This window comes from Rhagoletis pomonella, unplaced genomic scaffold (genome assembly GCF_013731165.1).
Source record: "Rhagoletis pomonella isolate Grant_MI unplaced genomic scaffold, Rhpom_1.0 Rhpom_scaffold_00010, whole genome shotgun sequence".
Classification (NCBI taxonomy): domain Eukaryota; kingdom Metazoa; phylum Arthropoda; class Insecta; order Diptera; family Tephritidae; genus Rhagoletis; species Rhagoletis pomonella.
In genome coordinates this window covers 5147787-5166225 of record NW_023458564.1, presented here as the reverse complement: position 1 = coordinate 5166225, position 18439 = coordinate 5147787, and the positions used below count along the sequence as shown (strand labels likewise).

The following is an 18439-nucleotide window of genomic DNA, read 5'->3' as shown; positions in this document are numbered from 1 at the left end:
TACTCTGAAAAAACGGGTATACGCTTTCTTGCTTATAACTGTTTTAGATCGCAGGCGAATCTGATGAGAGTGCCTTGATTTCGATGTAAAAAAATAATTATAAACCAACTAGAAACATACATACATATCTATGCATATACCACTTATACTACATAGATTCTACTACTTAATTTGATCGCTTGCAATTGGAATCCGACAATTAACAAAGGCAAAAAGTGTGTAGGTAGACAGCGTCCACTCTACATTAGAAAATGTATTCAATCCACCGATATATTCACCCATGGACTACATAAGTCGTATGCGACAGGCGAGACCATCACATCCTTATATTATCAAATATTTAGAGTATACATTTTTTTTTTTTAATTTACAACTATAAGCCAGGTAAAAAATCTGGGGAAGCACCAGGTAAGCAGTATCAGAGGATTGCTTTATGTAAATGGTGAAGTCAAATTCAAGTTGCGTCATACTGACTGCTGGACATCATTGCCACAAAAATGAGCTCTGTTATTACAGCAATACGATGGTCCAAAAAAATTGATCAATCTAAACACAACAGTCTTCAAACGTTAAAGCAATATATACACAAAGATTTCCATTCGTTTTATGATAATCTACCTCGATAAATATTTAGTTTTACATTTTAATGCAATTTACTATGTTATGCAACTTTGCATAATGTATACAAATGTGAAAGCATTTAATAAAACTTCCATTATATTTATATTGAAATTATTTCTTGTATATGCGAGCTTTCATTGGATATCACCCATCGAAACTTTGAAAAAGTGCATTGGGTCAAGTTAATACGCTGACCGAAAAAACAGTTCGCATCTCTGGCAATTTCGCGGTTTGTACAAAATATGTGTACTCTAGGGTTGCCAACATTTTCTAAGATATTTATAGTACTTTTTCAAAAAAATTGCAAAATATATAGTACACTTCAAATATACTATATAGTGTTTTATTTAAAAGAAAACCTAAAAACGATTTTTAAGTGATGCAAAATTTCTTGCTGTGAATGGCGAAGTTGTTGGAATAGAGAGCAGAAGAATGAAATAATTTTAAGTAAATTTGTTAATTCTTTCTCAGTTATGTGACACAGTGACCTTTTACTTCAAATAATATTTCATTTAATATTGTTATTTCAGTACAAAGGTCATCGATTTTAATACACATTTTTTCGTGAAAATTACTGAAATATATTTATATTTATAATTGAAGAAATATACTATTTTTGCGTACTATATTTTTTTCCAACAGTATATAGTATGCCGACCGGAAAAATAGTACAATACTATATATTATAGTACGGTTGGCAACCCTAGTGTACACTCACCACTTTGCATTAATTTTTATTACAAAAATGCAATAAAAACGTTTCTGACCATTTTTCATTATATAAAAGGAGCAACGGGCAGTTAACTAATCGAGTCCTGAACTTCTATACATAGCATCTAGACCTAACGGCAGTATTATGTACAAATTGCATACGATTCCATATCGTCATAAGCAAATTTAAATCCTGTCGTAATTGGTGAAAAAAATTGAATTTTTTTTTCATAGATCAATAACATACTTGTAATATCATTTTTTTTAATACGAAATTTACAAAATATTGCCTATTGGCACCAGGAATCAGTTTTTTTGCTTTCCTGAAAAGTTATTAAAAAACACATAACTGTTTTTGTTGACGCAGCGACGATATTCAACAATTTTTATTGAGCTTGAGGCCGTTTTTAATGAAAAACTTATTGTGGAAAAGCAACAATAATTTGAAATAAATGGTAGAAGTGATAGCTATTTCGGAAATCACCACATTTCCTCATCAGACTTTTTTCAGTAGGATTCGAACCGACGATCCCACTGCCTCAGCCAGTTGCCTACGAACTGTGCTAAGTTCGCCTTGTGAATTCTGGTTGCTTTTTTCCACTATTTCATTTGTTAAACCAACTTCAATAAAGCGCAGCTAATCCAGTGCTATTTAAACTTGATCATGTGGTTGTTGGTTTTGTTTGTTTTTTTTAATAATTCTATTATTAGAATGTTCTTCGAAATTTTCAAATAAACGAATGCTGGAATTTTCACAATGATGTTAAAAAATTCATAGAAACTCTACCCAAAACACCAGGTAAAACTACCTAAGTATAAAATGCTGGTATATGGTATTAAGTGAACGTTTTCCACTGCGGACGGGCCAGCTCAATTTCGAATGTCTTACCAAACCGATTTCCGCAACGTGCATTGTACATTTATTTGAGCGCATGCATACGACGCTTTAAATACTGTTGTTACTCAAGTGGAAAACGAGTAAGGGCCGTTTTCTCAAGTAACCTGTAACTTTAAAGCTCACTTTACAGTTAAAGGTTGCATTAAAAGATATGATTATGTGTAAAGTAAAGCATTTTATTATAAGGTTTAAATTGGTTTACAACCAAGAAACATGCATACGTCAAAAACCGATAGTAGAAATTCTTAACTTTAGACATAGCTTTATTTTTAATCCGACCTTTAAATATAAAGTGAGCTTTAAGGTTAAAGGTTACTTCAGAAAACGGCCCTAAGTGTGCGATTAAGCGCCTTCCAGCAATTGGTCACTTTACATAACAACCAGGTAAGAAGAAGTATGACAGCCAGACAACCAGAGACTCGCAAAAGAGCGTTGAGTGGCAATTAGCTGAAGAGAATGTTATATCCTTAGTTATTTTAACACTTATCCCGAGATTAACTTCAGCACAAAAGTTGAAGCTCTTAGAATAATCATAAAAAACTCATATTTTTCTTTACATATTTATGTTAACTTTTAAGTAATGTAAATAAGTATGTATAGGAAATTCCAGCATTGCATCTTATAACAAACTTAAGTTAGGTAGAATCTAGTTATTGGGAACCGCTTCCCACTTCAAACTCTATGTCTCATTGTTGATAAAGTATCCATATATTGGTACCAGCGATGCCAATCCCGGGATCACGAAAAATTTTACATATTGAATTAATAGTAAGAACTTGTTAATGAATTTGAAGTATGATTTTTGTAAAATGCTGTTTTGACTACAATTAATAAAAAGCTTTAAACTGTACTTTTAAATTGCAGCCTGAGCCTTTTTTTGAAGAATATTTTAATGAATGTATCATAATGTCGGCCGCTGTGGTGTAGTGGTAAGCAGTGCGTGCTTCCATTCCGCAACGCCTGGGTCCAAGCCCTGGTCAAAGCAACTTCGCAAAAATATAGAAAAAAAGGTTTTTTCTTAACAGCGGTCGTCCCTCGGCAGGCAATGGCAAACCTCCGAGTGCATTTCTGCCATGAAAAACAGCTTCTCATAAAAAATACAATCGCCGTTCGGAGTCGGCGTAAAACTGGGACCTACGCTTTGTGTGACAACATCAAGGCGCACGCCACAAATCGGAGGAGAAGCTCGGCCAAACAGTAACATATGTGTAAGCGCCAATCTATTATTATTATTATTATTCATAACGTCGCTGATGTAAACGAAACAAATTTTTTTTCTTACGGCATTTTGAACTTTTTTCCATACAAGCATGAATTTCTTATGGAGGAAAATACGCAAGACCGCTTTGCAAAGAAAATTCAAAAAAAATCAACGCCAGTTTTTATAAATTGCCCTTTTTATTTGAAAAAAATAGCAAACGTCGTTTTTATATAGTCCTTTCAACGCTGTGATGGTAGGTTTACGTCGATTAGATGGTTTTGTCAGAGATATTGACGAATAACTGCGAAAAGTTTAAAAAACACGTTTTTCCAAAAAAATCTCCAAAAAGCTTCTTTGAAAAAAGCGGCCCAAAATAAGCTTATATATTTTTTTTCTTAAGTTGAGGCATAGTGCAGCATTTCCGATGGGTTATTTGATTGCATATTTAGTTTAAAAAAAAGGAATTTAACTATTAGCTCATATGTTAATTCACTTTTCAGCCCATGAGTACTAACCAAATCTTGCGTACAGGTGCGAAAACAAAATTCCGAAATCATACTTACTTGAATACTCGAATATACATATTTTACACGTACATATATTTAGTTTTTATTCAACAATTTATTTTTAACTGTAGGTGTTTTTCTGTCATGAAAATGATAAGTGGAGACAAATTTGCAAATTACAATTCCGGCCTTGCAAGCTTCCGTCATGGTTCCCTCCTTTCCTCTGCATCTTGGGCAATTTCATTTTGCATGCATTAGCCAGCGCATACTCGACGTGCAACATAAATTACAATCATTTTGACATTTTTTATTTGTCAGTGCATTATGTCGTTTCCAGGCAAGGTAGTAGTGACAAAACCTACTAAAATAACAAAAATGGGAGTAAAATGCTTACCTCTGCTGACAAAAGGCTAAAGAATTTCATCATATACTTACATACATACATACATACATTTATATGTATGTATATTCTTTTTTATTTTTATTCTGGATAATTTTCTTTTCATTGTTGTCATCTTCAAATATTTTGCCGCTTTCTTCATACTTTTTCATGTAGAAAAAACTTTGCCGGAAATGAACAATCCGGCTTTTCACATTGCTTGTTTAACTGTAATGCCTTGCACGTGTCACATGAATAAGAGGCTAAATGCTAAATGGTATACATACATACATAAGCGCCAGTTGTAGAATAAATATTGGTCAATTCACTTGTGCAGCTACTTTATTGGAATTTACTACCTAGCAACGTAGGTCACCATGACAATTAGAAGTTCTTAAATTCTAAATTTTGTGTACTTATTAAGAAAGTACCCAGCAAACATTTGGAGTCATAAATGAGTCTTTAAAGAGTCCTATTTCGGAGCCTTTGCGCTCATAATGAGCTCATTTAAAAGTCCGATATAAGGGTGTTTCTCTTCCTCCGAAGGTCGACTTATATGAGCTTAAATTCATACATACATACATCAAATGAGCCTCAATATGAGTCATATCGGACCCTTATTGGCCTCCTATACGGCTCATTTTGGACTCTTTTAAAGCAATTTTTGGGCTCATATATGAATAATTTCAGACTCTTTTCGAGGTTCTTATCGGCCTTACAAATTATTACAATCGGTCTCTTATTTTAGGTTGTTCTTTGAGCCTTATTGAAGGCACTATATTTGTAAAAGGATTCAGCGAAAAATTTCTTTCAAATAGCATACATACTTACCTGCATATATACATATAATCCAACAAGCATTAAACAGCAGCAGCTGTAGCTAAATTTTGTTTATTTTTTGGTTTCTAATAATTTGCAATTTCTGTATACTTGAACAAGTTTAGATATAAATTTCGAATCTTTATTGTTTTTCTATTGGCAGAAGGTTCTGGTTCATAATTTTGATCAAATATGACTCCTAAAAGACTCATATAATTAGCGGCATACACAGTGCGTCTGACTCGTGAGTCGGTTTGGATGTATTTGTGAAAATAAATATGTATATGATGCTTTCCATTTCCAGACAACCGGTCAGGTACGAGCATGATTTTTAATTTCGACCAAACTCAAATACATTGTTTGTTGGTCCAAATAATGAGACACATATTTTTTCTTTTGGCTCGGAAAAATTTTATTGAGTAAGTCTTTTAGAATGGCTTCACTTCAGATAGCCTACTTAAATTATTTTCTGGCATGCATATACAAAATGGCAAAAATGATCATAAAACGCACTATCGGATATGTGGAAATTTTCTTATGATGGTAAGGCAAGCATTCAAGGCCACGTTAAAGGCGCCAAACATTTTTACAAGTTACAGTCACAGCCAAGAGAAATTTGTTTTTTATGACTAAAAAAAAATTCAAAACTTGAGCGTTTCATACAATAGATCATCATCAGTCATTCACCTTTTCGGATTGTACCACAAAACTCAATTTCTTACAATATCAGAAATTACTTCTAAATAATACAACGCCAGAACCAAAGCAACTGTACTTATAAGGAATATATTCGCACCATATTCACATGTATCTTCGTTTTTAATTTGGATGCTAAGTATTCTGGTCGATGTGTTCAGACATATAGCAGCCCTATCCTAGTGTTACTCACCAAGTTACCCGAAAATATAAAGAATACAATTTTGTATTAAGTAGTAAATACTTGGGATTAATTTACATGTCTCTAACACTCCGTCAACTTCTAACACGGCAAATTGAATTGAAGAGACTTAAATCAACAGGCAACATTATTTTTTTTTGCAATTCTTGTCAGCTGGCAGACTTTTGATTAGCACAATGCCACCAGCAATTGACAGCTTGAGTAAGGGTGAGGATTCACCGTTGTCTGTCAAGTTACATATATTAGCGTAATTGCAAATGTCACCCTAGACAATAAAAGCGAAAAGAAAATTGTGAAAAAATACATTCATACCTACATGTGCACGTATAGATATGTACATACACGCCCCACACGTTCTTCAAAACAGCATTAACTCTGTATTACCCATTTGTCAGAAAGCACAGAGAATGGTTTCTAAGCACATGCAAATAGCATGGAAAAGAGGGACGTTGTTGTGATTTTTTGCAGCAAACTATAGGGGTATTCTCGAAGTCTTGCACAATGCACGGATTGCACGAAATGCAAAAATACTATTCCAAATTTCGAGGAGTACGAGATCACCCCATTGCAAAGTGGTAGCATGCATGGGGAGCAAGCAGCGAAATTATGTATCAAATACAATAACAAGAGACAGCAAAAAAAAAGGAAGTGAGCGAGATGAGAGGAATGAGAGAAATATGTAGCAATTCCAACAACAAAACAACTAGCACAGGGTCGCATTATCTTGCTATGCTATTTTGCAAAATATATACATGGGCTTAGACGTTGCATATTTTGCAGCAATAGGAAATGTTGTTTCCCATGTATTTTGTTGTTGTGTGTTTGCAAGTTATGCAATCCATGCAATCCGTGCTACGTGCAATGGCTTTGCAAAATTTGGAGAATACCCCTTATGTTTAATAAAAATTATGCCATAGCTTTTGCAAGAAGTGGTTCAGTACATATTTACCTACATACATAAAAGCAAAAGTGACAAATTTGTTCTTGACGCATTTTGTACGAACATGTGCGATATGTTTTTAAGCTTGTGCGTTACAAAGTGTGCGAAGAAAAAAATGAATTAATGGCAGTTAATTTTACCAGGGGTGCCGTCTATTTTTTACATTCGGAAAATGGAGCTCTCAGTTGTGCAAATTACTAGCCATCTACAGTGGGTTCTTGGGAAAATAAAAAAAGTTGAAATATATTTTCTAAGTATCTAAGGCTTTAATTTGCTTACTGAATTTCCTTAGCATTACTTTCCATAAATTTTACTGACCTAGTTCAGAAAGTAAAAAGTCAATCTTGTAAACAAGAAAGGGACGATTTGTTGTGATTAAGGGCTATGATTAAGGGCTTTAATGACAAATAAATGAAATAGTTGAAACCATCGTTTTAAGAAATGCTGATTTAACTATGTCTAAATATATAAAAATCAAACAAGTGCTTAAGAGCACATGAATAACACCGGGAGATTATAATCAAAAAATTTCAAAACGCACGAAACAATCAATATGCTCACGAACCTATTGGCCAAATATAGTAAAACTGAGTTTTAAGTTTATCTGCCTGACGTCAGCATATCTTTTAAGATGTGATTTCTTAATTCAAAAAATAATTTAAAAAATTCAGTGCATTGACGTATAATTTCCCAGAACATTTTAGTAAAAAAAAATCCGAATACTTTTTTAATATTTTTATTTATGGGTCATCTAAATTGAACGCTTTTGTCTTCTCTGTGCCAAGACCAAATGTTATGTTTCATAAGGCACAGTTTTATATGCAAGTGGAGCAAAACTATAAGTGGATTTATGATAGTCTGCCATATTTCCAGAATCAAGCATTGCATATCTTATCAAAAAACAATATAATTTTCTAAATGTAAAAACTCTCTTGTACGATGGAGCATCACTATTTTATCTGGCGCCAACAAGTGTGTGTTTTTTTTTTTTAAATCTAGAAGTCAATGCTCCTGCAAATTCGTCAGATGATTCTAGACCCCATATTAAGTTATTTAAATAATTATACTCACTTTGTCTATCTAGGATCCAGCATAAACACCACCCACAGCCTGAAGATAACGCGAATAATAACTCTTGCCAACAGGTTCTACTTTGGGCTCAGTAGACAATTGAAAAGCAGAGCTCTCTCTCTCGACGAACAGAAATCACGCTCTACAAATCTCTTATCAAGCCCGTCCTTATAAATGGCGCAGAAAGTTAGACGATGTCGAACTAAGATGAGAAGGCTTTGGGGGCTATCGAGAGAACTATTCAAGATCTACGGCCATGTTTTCGTGGATGACGGGTATCGGAGAAGATGGAATGACGCATAAAAATAAATATATATAGAAGATCCTTCGACTCCGCACCCATGGGTGGACAACGAAATTAAAGGCGCCTGCGAACGCAGTGGAAGAACCAAGTGCAGAAGGACCTGTCTGCGCTTGAGATAACCAACTGGCGCAAATTCGCACAGGAACCGACAAACAGTTGTAGTGCCAAATAAGAAGAAGAAGAATTATTCTTGGGCGAAAAGTGTTGGCTTTGTAGACGCTATCCCTTCGAAATCACTCTCACTGCTCACTCCATAGAAGAATTCGTCAAATTATGCGCCATCGCTTAAAGCTCGCGAAATCCCCTGTTTGTTTTAGAAAAAAACCTCCCAGCTTCGAGTGGATTTTTCCATATAGTCCATTCTCGAGGGCAAAGTATCAACTGAAAAATATGAGACACTGGGACAAAACAGTACCACCATACCACATTTGTGCCATCCGGGACCGACTCGATGCTATTATCCGCGCTAAGGTTGGCTACATCGAACAGTAGTATACTTTTCTAAAAATTTCACTAGTTTTTATGATGAAATGATTGTTTCTACCTAAATAAGAATGCAAAATATTTAGGCAAAAGTATAGACTGTTTAATTGGTAGCAATTTCAGCGCATATCCCAGCATAGTCATACGGTTAAATGCTCACCCATCTAAACAAGCGAGTACTTTTTCTCCTACATTTGACGGTTCCACTCTTGTGAAGCATGTCACCTGAACGTCGTCTCTTTGATTGATTTGCTAATACATCAAAAAAATAATTGAAAAGAAAATAGAATAATAAAGGAGTTTTTTTTTGTCACCTTCACTGTGTCCACTACAATTTTCTCTGGCCTTTAATGCATGTGAATGTTAGCTTGGGTGACCGAATATCTGCCACAGTCACAAAATGTTGCTAATACGCACTGACTACACTTCAATTGGTTTACAATGCTTTAGGCACATCTTCGAATGCAAGGGAATAATTTGTTTTACTTGTGTACTATTTCTTAGCATTGTATGTTTACAATTTTATCGTATTTTCCAGGCATATAGTCCGATGTTAAAGCGACTTTATAAGCTTTTGTGTATTCTTAAATGTTTATGTATTTTATGCTCAAAGGGAAAATTATTTTGATGCAATTCCATGTTGTTTTTGGAGAAATTAGAATTTTTAATTTAGCATCTGAAAGTTCAGAAAACAACAAAGAAAGCATTTTAATATTGATATCAATCACGTACATATGTGTACATCAATGCACATTTCATGCTTTTTTGAAATTATGCATCAATAAAATATCTTTCTTAAAATGCCCAGAAAATCCAAACGAATCATTCAAAGCACACATATATACATATACATATATGTGAGCAAAAAGAGGTAAACGGTAAACGAAGGCTCCGGTTTATACATAAACATGTCAAGTGACGCTGATTTGAGTGGTGATTTTTTTTGAAATCATTTTATTTTTTTTGTACAAAAATTAATTTTCGCATGTGTAAGCATACACACATGAACATGTGCACATGTCAAACTAAATATATTCGCTTGTCACCTAAGCGTTAGAAGGCACAACGGCAAATACAACGGTACAATTGAATTTTTCTCTCTGCACAAAATACGCGAGGTAAGATGATAAAACCAACATGTGCAATTATTTATGTATGTATGTACATGAGGGTGGTCCAAAAATTCACATGAAAAAGTAGAGTCGGAATTTGAATGCCGCCACCTCCTAGGGTTGTTCTATACCGAAAAACAGTCAATATTTTTCGATCGGAAAACTCTGTTTCTCTTCAAGAAATTCCAAATAATAATACCCAATTGTTTCTTAAACTATATTTTATAGGTCCGTTAAAATCCCCAGAAAAAGCAATGGGGGACCATATAAAATACATGGAAAAATGAAGCCAAGCACCGATAAAACTTGTAACTCATACATACAACCTAAAACGGAAAGAGCATACGAAATCTGGTTATAAATGCAATAACTCTAATGCACAGTGGTCTAAACTTAGATCACTGGAGCCTTCATTTTTCAACCAATTTGACAATTTTTTTTTCATGAAAGCTTATAAAATTTCCAAGAGACCAGTTGAGTCCGATTTTCTGAGTTTGTATTTCCTTGTATTACATTTTTTTGTGGAAAGTGCAGAAAAAGCAGCAACTTTGAAGAAAATCTGTTATCCTTTTCCAGCTAATAAACCTTGCACAATAAAAACTAGTTGAAAACAACTGTAGGGCTCTCCAAACGAAAAAAAAAATCTAACCTAAATTTTAAATGTTTTAAAAAAATGTTCACCTAAATTAATTCTTTTTTTAGTTCTTAGAAAAATTTTGGGTAAACAATTTTATATATCATGAAATTTTTGTATAATAAAGTGCAGGTTTCAGGTCGATAAGTGTTCGCATTGATTTTTAATAATACGTGTATAATAAAAATATAAACTACACAACATGCAAATCAATACGAACTCTCATCCACTTGCAACTTACATTTTATTGTACTAAAATTTTGCGATTTATAAAACTGCATACCAAAGATTTTTCTAAAAACTAAAAACAAAAATATTTTTCTTGTGATTTTTTTCGTTTTGGGGGAACCCTACAATTGTTTTCAACTAGCTTTTATTATCGATTTTCTTCTAAACTACAACTCTTTCCGCACTTTGCACTAAAAAACTAAATAGAAACATATAAAAGTTCAAAAATCGGGCTCAAATAGATTCTTGCTAATTTTATAAGCTTTCATAAAAAAAAAAAAAAATTCTAATTGTTTGAAAAATTAAGGCTCCAGTGATTTATGAAGATTAAATTCCAGTTTTGAACCACTATGCATTGGAGTTATTGCAGCGATTAAAAATAATTTATCTCAAACAACAACAAACTCATTTAAAAAAATATTTGTAAAAAATATTATATAAACGCATTACTTTTAATAAGATTTATGACAACTACATCGTTGCACTTACACCACGGAAAATATCTACTTTTAAATTCTGTCCAGTCATATCAGTGGATGTCGCATATATTGACAATGGAATAATAAACTCGTCCAATCCATATCACCCTCTGGTAATATGGGAATGCAGTAATACTGCATTGATATTATGTGCGATTGTCTGGGTCTAGCTCCAAAAGTATACGTGTGAGGATTTAACCCAACTAAAGTCTCTAAAATTGCTTCCCAAATGCAAACCGTTTCTTCTATTACGGAGCACATTTTGAGATCAAATCGCACCTGTCTAGTTCGATACACCTTTTTCGCCGTTGCTAAGTACCGTAAAGTATCCTTTTGCTGCAGGGAATGAACTGCGTTTCCTACAAGTTTTTATTACGGCTCAATTTCGCTTTTCTCAGTTGCGTTGTGTGATTGTCATATCTACATATGCTTAGTACATATGTATGTATATTTACGTATACGTATAGGCAAAAATATTCCCTGTGAAATAATGGCGGTAGTTTTTGTATACAAAACTAAACCACAAAAGGAAAATGAAAAGAGATCGAATGGAAAAAAGTGAGTATATCTGAGCTCACAGCAAATGAAACTTTTTATCCGACTTCAGTTGCGTTGCCACCACTAGGGTGGGTACTCGTATCACCTAGTTTGTAGAGAATACCAAAATAATGACGCTATTGTTGCTAACGGATTGCTGTTAGACAGTTTGAAGTGCGGTACCGTGTCGAGTGGCAGAGAGTGTCGCATAAATTAAAACACCTATTGCAGAAGTTTGCGAGTGGGATTATATGAATACATTTACGTTTGAGAATCAACAGGCACAGTTAAGTGGTTCGCTAAAATGAAACTATAAATCGAAGCTGCGAAAGAACTGGGGAATCTAAAATATTTAGGCCAAATTACTGACTCGGAGGCAAATCTCTTTTTTACTTAAATTTGCAAACGTATTTCTTTCCTTAAAGATCCTGCTATAACATAGCAGATTCACGTACTCTAACAGAAAATCGTTTACATGAACATTTACTTTTATCATATCTCTGTTTTATCATCGGTGGCCCTAGCATGCTGCCAGATGCTCTGAAATTGTAGACACAGGATTTTCAATGGGCTCGTGCGAGTTTTAACTTTTTCCCCATTTTCGCTCATTTACTTGCATCTAGTACGGTGACATGGTTATCTTTTTACGCTATGTTGCTCGATTATGTCTATTGTCTTCTTTTTCCTTCTTTTTTATGCATAATTTTTCCATTCACCTGTTTCAACATGAATGTTAACAAAAATGCCACAAATATCTATATATGTGCATATTTATATGGGGTGTTCCATACCAAGACGGACGAGGTTCACACTTCATGTGTTTGATTTGTTTAAAATTTTTAGCGTTGCTGCATAAACATAAATAATAAATAAATATGAAATTTCAGCTCGATTAATACATTTTTAAAAACTTTACAGCACAAAAACAAAAAAAATAGGTCTTATAGTTTTCCAAATATCTCGAGAACGGAGCGAGAAAAAAATTGGAAAAAAATCACACATACACAGATTAAAATTCTCTATGAAAAGAAATATTTAAAACATTTGTTCTTCTTGAAAAATTTTTCACATACACATTTTTGATAAAAAAAAGAAATAGTTTTTCAAAATATGTCATCTCAAAAAACTGAAAAAATCACAATGGTAGCTCTGAGTATTGCGCAATATTTAAGTATTATGGGGTGCACTCTACAATAATTTGAGTTCTGCATTTTTTCTTTACACCGAAGTTGAGTAAAATGAGTACATTACAAATTTACAAATTTTTCCAATTTTTTTTAGAATTTTTTTGAGTATACAGTTTTGTAGCCCATTAAATTTTCATTCAAAGTTCAAGTTTTAAGCGATTAAAAAACTGGCGTTATTTTTTATATTTTTTTCTTTGAAAACGGTTTTGCGCATTTTCTTCAAATTTCATATTTATTATTATTTATGTTTATGCATCAACCCTAAAAATTTGAAACCAATCAAGCACATGAAGAGTGAACCCCGTCCGTTTTGGTATGGAACGCCCCATATACAGTTATACCTTCACAGTTGTACAATGGAACGCACACGAATTTCCTCATTTAATTTTGCCTGCTCACAGTTTTTCAGTTTTGTTATATAATAGGGGTATTCTCGAAGTCTTGCACGATGCACGGATTGCACGAAATGCAAAAATACTATTCCAAATTTCGAAGAGTACGAGAACACCCCATTGCAAAGAGGTAGCATGCATGGGGAGCAAGCAGCGAAATTATGTATCAAATACAATAACAAGAGACAGCAAAAAAAAATTAAGTGAGCTAGATGAGAGGAATGAGAGAAATATGTAGCAATTCCAACAACAAAACAACCAGCACAGGGTCGCTATTATCTTGCTATGCTATTTTGTAAAATATATACATGGGTTTCGACGTTGCATATTTTGCAGCGATAGGAAATGTTGTTTCCCATGAATTTTCTTGTTGTGTGTTTGCAATTTATGCAATCCGTGCAATCCGTGCTACGTGCAATGGCTTTGCAAGATTTGGAGAATACCCCTATTATATTTTATTTTGCGACTGTTTCTTCGTTTTACGCATGTCACCACTTTTTCCTGAGCTATTTTCCTTGTTATGTTATTAATACGTTATCTAAGTACTATAGAATATGTAAGCGTTGTATACATATAGTCATACTTAAATTTCAGGATGCTTTGCCACAAAATGTCACAATTATTATTTTTAGTTTGCGCATCTGTAATAGTAGTTCTACCTTTTTCTCAAGAGTTTTGTAAATGCAGCTTTGATTAGTTTTTGTGTTGCCTTAACGGTAAAATTCTTTTTCTTCTTATTTGGGCGTGCTTTGCTTCCTTATCGAACTTAGTAAAGGCAGAACAGACTTCGCGGTTTTTGTTACCGATAATGTCGATGCCATCGGCATACGCCAGGAATTGCATGCTCTTGTATTACATTGTTCCTGAGCGGTTCAGTTCTGCAGCTCTTATTATCGTCTCCGACATCAGATTAAAGAAATCACATGAAAGAGAGCCGCCCTGTCTGAAGCCCCGTTTGGTGGCGAACGGCTCGGAGAGGTCTTTCCCAATGCTGACGGAGCTGGTGGTATTGTTCAACGTCATTTTACACAGCCGTATTAGTTTCGAGGGAATGCCAAATTCAGGCATCGCGGCGTATAAGCAACTCTTTTTAGTGCTGTCGAAAGCAGCTTTGAGGTCGACAAATAGATGGTGATCCTTTTTTCGCAGGTCCGTTCCAAAATTTGGTGTATTGTGAATACCTGGTCTACGCTCGATAAGACCTCGCAATATATGTATGCTTAGAAGGCTGATCCCGCGGTAGATGGCGTGAATTGCGGTGGCACTTTCTTGTGGATTATGCAAAGCAAACTTCAAGAGCGCTAAAGCTACTTATTCGTACTTCTGCATAGTCAGATGGTGGAACATCGATTCATCAACGGAAGCTCGGGCTCGTCTTGTCCACTACTTTTAGTGGTGCTGCCATTCAATAGTGTGCGTATGTTAGAATTGTTTTCTCGTTTTTCGATATTCCTGAACCTAGTACTACATACTACCATATTTCGGGACCCGGCGAAGTCGTTCCGGACGTTGCGTCGTGGAGGCAGAATATTCCGACGATGGCTCCAAAGATCCCTTCCTTGCCCAACCTGGCAATGAAGTCGCCAAGCACGATTTTAATATCATGGTCGGGGCAGCGCTCGTTTTCGAAGCTCCAGGCGCTCATAGAAGGTTGCACCGAGTGGTGAACAGACGCTGCCTACTTCAGTGAGCCCTTAAACCGAATTTTACGGAGTGGCCCCACAGATGCTCCCTCTATTTCTGCCGTGATCCAAGGCTAAGATCGGATTGGATACCGCATCTCGTACATGGGTTGCTCACGTCGTCCAGAGCACCCGAACGGCACGCAAGAGTTGGGATTGAGTATAGCTGTGCAACTGGAACTGCATAGCCCGAACAACGATTACGACCAAACCTCATTGCATTGCCAATTAGTATCGCACTTTTTCGGTTCACCCTTTCTAAAAAATCCATATACCTTAAAAGTCGGACAGGGGACATTTGACCAAACTCTTTATACTCGAGCGCACTTGTGCACAAAGGTATTAAAACTTTGTTCGCATAACGGTTGTTTGTAACAGCCTAAAGGAATCGAGATAGTTATAGACAAATGTATACATAAATGATCAGAATGAAAAAAGAAATCAATTAAGCCATGTCTGTCTGTCCGTCCGCCCGTCCGTCCGTGTACACGATAATTAGAGCACAAATTCATATATCTCAATGAAATTTAGTATGTGGGTTGCCCTTTGTCCAAGGTTGGTTGGTATTGACAAGAAAGTTTTAAGCAAAAAACAAAACCGACTTTAATTCACATATAAAAATTTAAGATTATCGTTAATTTCCTCACGACTCAATTATCGGATCTAAACAAAATAAGTATGGGACCACCCTTAGGGTACCACCTTTCCGATGAAAAAAGATTATCGAAATCGGTTAATGTGCTCCAAAATTATGCGGTAACATGCATTAAAAAAAAAATATTCCGACGAATTGATAACCTTCCCCTTTTTGTGAAGTTGATTAAAAATGGGCGATCTCGCACTGTGACTACGCCGACTGCCCAAAAAATTAGATTATTATAAATTTGTGGATAATGGGTGTGGCGACGTCCCCTTACGACCACAAATGTGTATCTCGGTAACCGATTTATCAATTTCTACCAGACTCGGTGCGCTTAATAATCATGGTACTGAAAAGCAATTCGTTATTATTAAAATTAAAATCGGACTAAAATTGCACCCGCTCCCTGTATAACGGTAAATTTCAGAAATACGAAAAGTCCAATATTTCAATAGCTGAGTATATTAATTTACTCCAAGTTAATACTTAAAACCAATTCTTATCTATAAATATGACTGCTATCGACTTTAAAGAATTGGGCGTGGCACCGCCCGCTTTATGACTGCAAAGTTCTATCTCGGTAATCACTTTATCCATTTCTAACAAACTTGGTTCAATGACTCTAATTCAGCATATTATCGAAACCGTATGAAATCGGCGAAAACACCCCTGTTTATCATGCAAAGGCAGTTTAGATAAAGTTATAACGACGGTTTTTGATACCTGCGTCGGGTATATAAAGATCGGTTTCGTCCGAACGTTTACTTCTTTACTTGTTTAAAACTAATTTTAATAATAATAAACTTATAATTTGAAATTGAAAACTGTTTATTCATTTTAAAATAACTTTAAAATTAAATTTTCGTTTTTATTTACTTATTGTAGTAACAAACAATTTTTACATTAATGTTTGGCAATAGTCACCCTATGATCCATCTATCCGCCTTTTTTAGGTAGTTGTACTATTTATTTAAGTTTGAAACACATCAATAAAATAGGAATGCCTTTAAATTAATTATTATGTATTTTTAGTAAATGTTACGGGATACCAATTTAGAAAAATAACTGGCAAAAAAATATTGGCCGTCTTTCTAGCGTTAAAGAACTTTAAATACTTGACTATTAGGCATACATATATGTATGTATCTATGCGCTGCCTTGAATTCCATTACCAAATTTTAAAAGTTACAACAAAACAAGAAGATTTTCACGGACTTACAATGATTTTTATACTACTAAAATATCTATTATTGTCTTTAAAATATAATAAATAACTAGTGAGCATATATAACAACAAACATTTACTGTAAAAAAAATGTCGTACTTACTTGTCATATAGAAGAAGAGCGTCAGTAAGGCAATCATCTTGATGCGAGTTTTCTGAATTGAATTATTCTTTTCAGCAAAAATGGCGACAATAAATAATGTCAGGTTGGTACAGTTGAAAAAATAATAAAGCAGCGCACTATCATATGCAGTGAAATCACAGTAGTAACGGGTTAATTGCCTGCGACAATTTGTAGTGGCGAGCGATATGCTTTCTAAAAGAATATATGTAGGTATCGAAGCAGCGTAGTCCAAGCCAGCTTAGCACACAAAAATATGGCTAAATTCACTTTGCACGCGCGCACACGCACCCACAATTTTACACGAAATTCGCTTTATATAACCGACGAAACGCGGACAATTGTCAAGCGAAAATATGTATGTATGTATTGAATGCTTAGTTATTTGTGTAGTCCAACGGTTTTTCTGTTTTGAATTTCAAAAAAATTTACGATTTACGTTTTTTGCGTTTGTCGTTGTAAGCTTAGCCTTACCAGTATTGCATTTACGTGTATTTATTCCGTAGTAATATTTCATTTTTTCTATGTTTACAAGCTTTATTTAGTTATCACCACGTTAGCTACCGGTTTTCGGCTTAGAGTTTGCGCGAGGCATACATTTGTGTTTGTATGCTTCCGCACACTTTTTATTCACTTCCAGATTTTTATCTTGCTGTCAGTTAGCCTGATTGCTTATTTGAACAGCGTCGACGATGGCAGCAAAACAGCCGGTGGTACTATTTGTCTGAATTCACAGCCAGTAGTGCACACAAACGCACAAGGAAGTGCTCGCTAATTCGGGCAATGCGTTTGTGTAACTATGCTTGGATGTAACCTAGTTGATGTTGCTACAGAAAGTTTGTATTTGTGTGGACACGTTTTTTTCTTTTTAGCCGCTTAAGTGGCAGTGAACTGATGATTTAACGTAAATAATGGAATTTTTTACACTTTAAACGGCCGTTATGTTATATCCACTTTGATTGTTCTCGAAATTTAAATTTTTTTGCTTAAGACCTTATAGGAATGGTTTATGAATTTCATATAGAAACTTAGCCCAGTAAATCCAACCTTGAAAGAATGAAAATTTATTACTTCCTTTATTACTTTTGACAACTTTTCAAAAACGGCAGCCTGTGAGTTTTAATTTGCTATACGCAGCTATTCTAAATTAAATATAAGCGATGGTTTCCAATTTCGCTCAAATTTTGCGCATAGACTAAAACTGACACAATTTGAGTTAGAATTTAAAAAAATAAATAAATTTCAAAATTGTAAGCTAGGAAAAAGTTGTTGTTGGAAACACACAAGGCAAATTGGCCGGCCGGTTTTGAACTATGCTGCACCTGTTTGGTCGCCGGGGACTAGTTTGACGCAGTGGCCGAAGCTACAGCT

At 34.7% G+C, this 18439-nt stretch overlaps 1 protein-coding gene across 2 annotated transcripts in view; it reads right to left on the bottom strand.

The window, feature by feature from the left end:
* LOC118745958 overlaps positions 1–17257 on the bottom strand; it is a 213536-nt gene extending 196279 nt beyond the window's left edge. For both annotated transcript variants that reach the window (XM_036479639.1, XM_036479640.1), the window contains exon 1: positions 17051–17257. In XM_036479639.1, the coding sequence (XP_036335532.1) occupies positions 17051–17087 (37 nt within the window). In that variant the 5' untranslated portion in view covers positions 17088–17257. The remainder of the gene's footprint in view (positions 1–17050) is intronic.
* Between the last annotated feature and the right edge of the window lie 1182 nt (positions 17258–18439).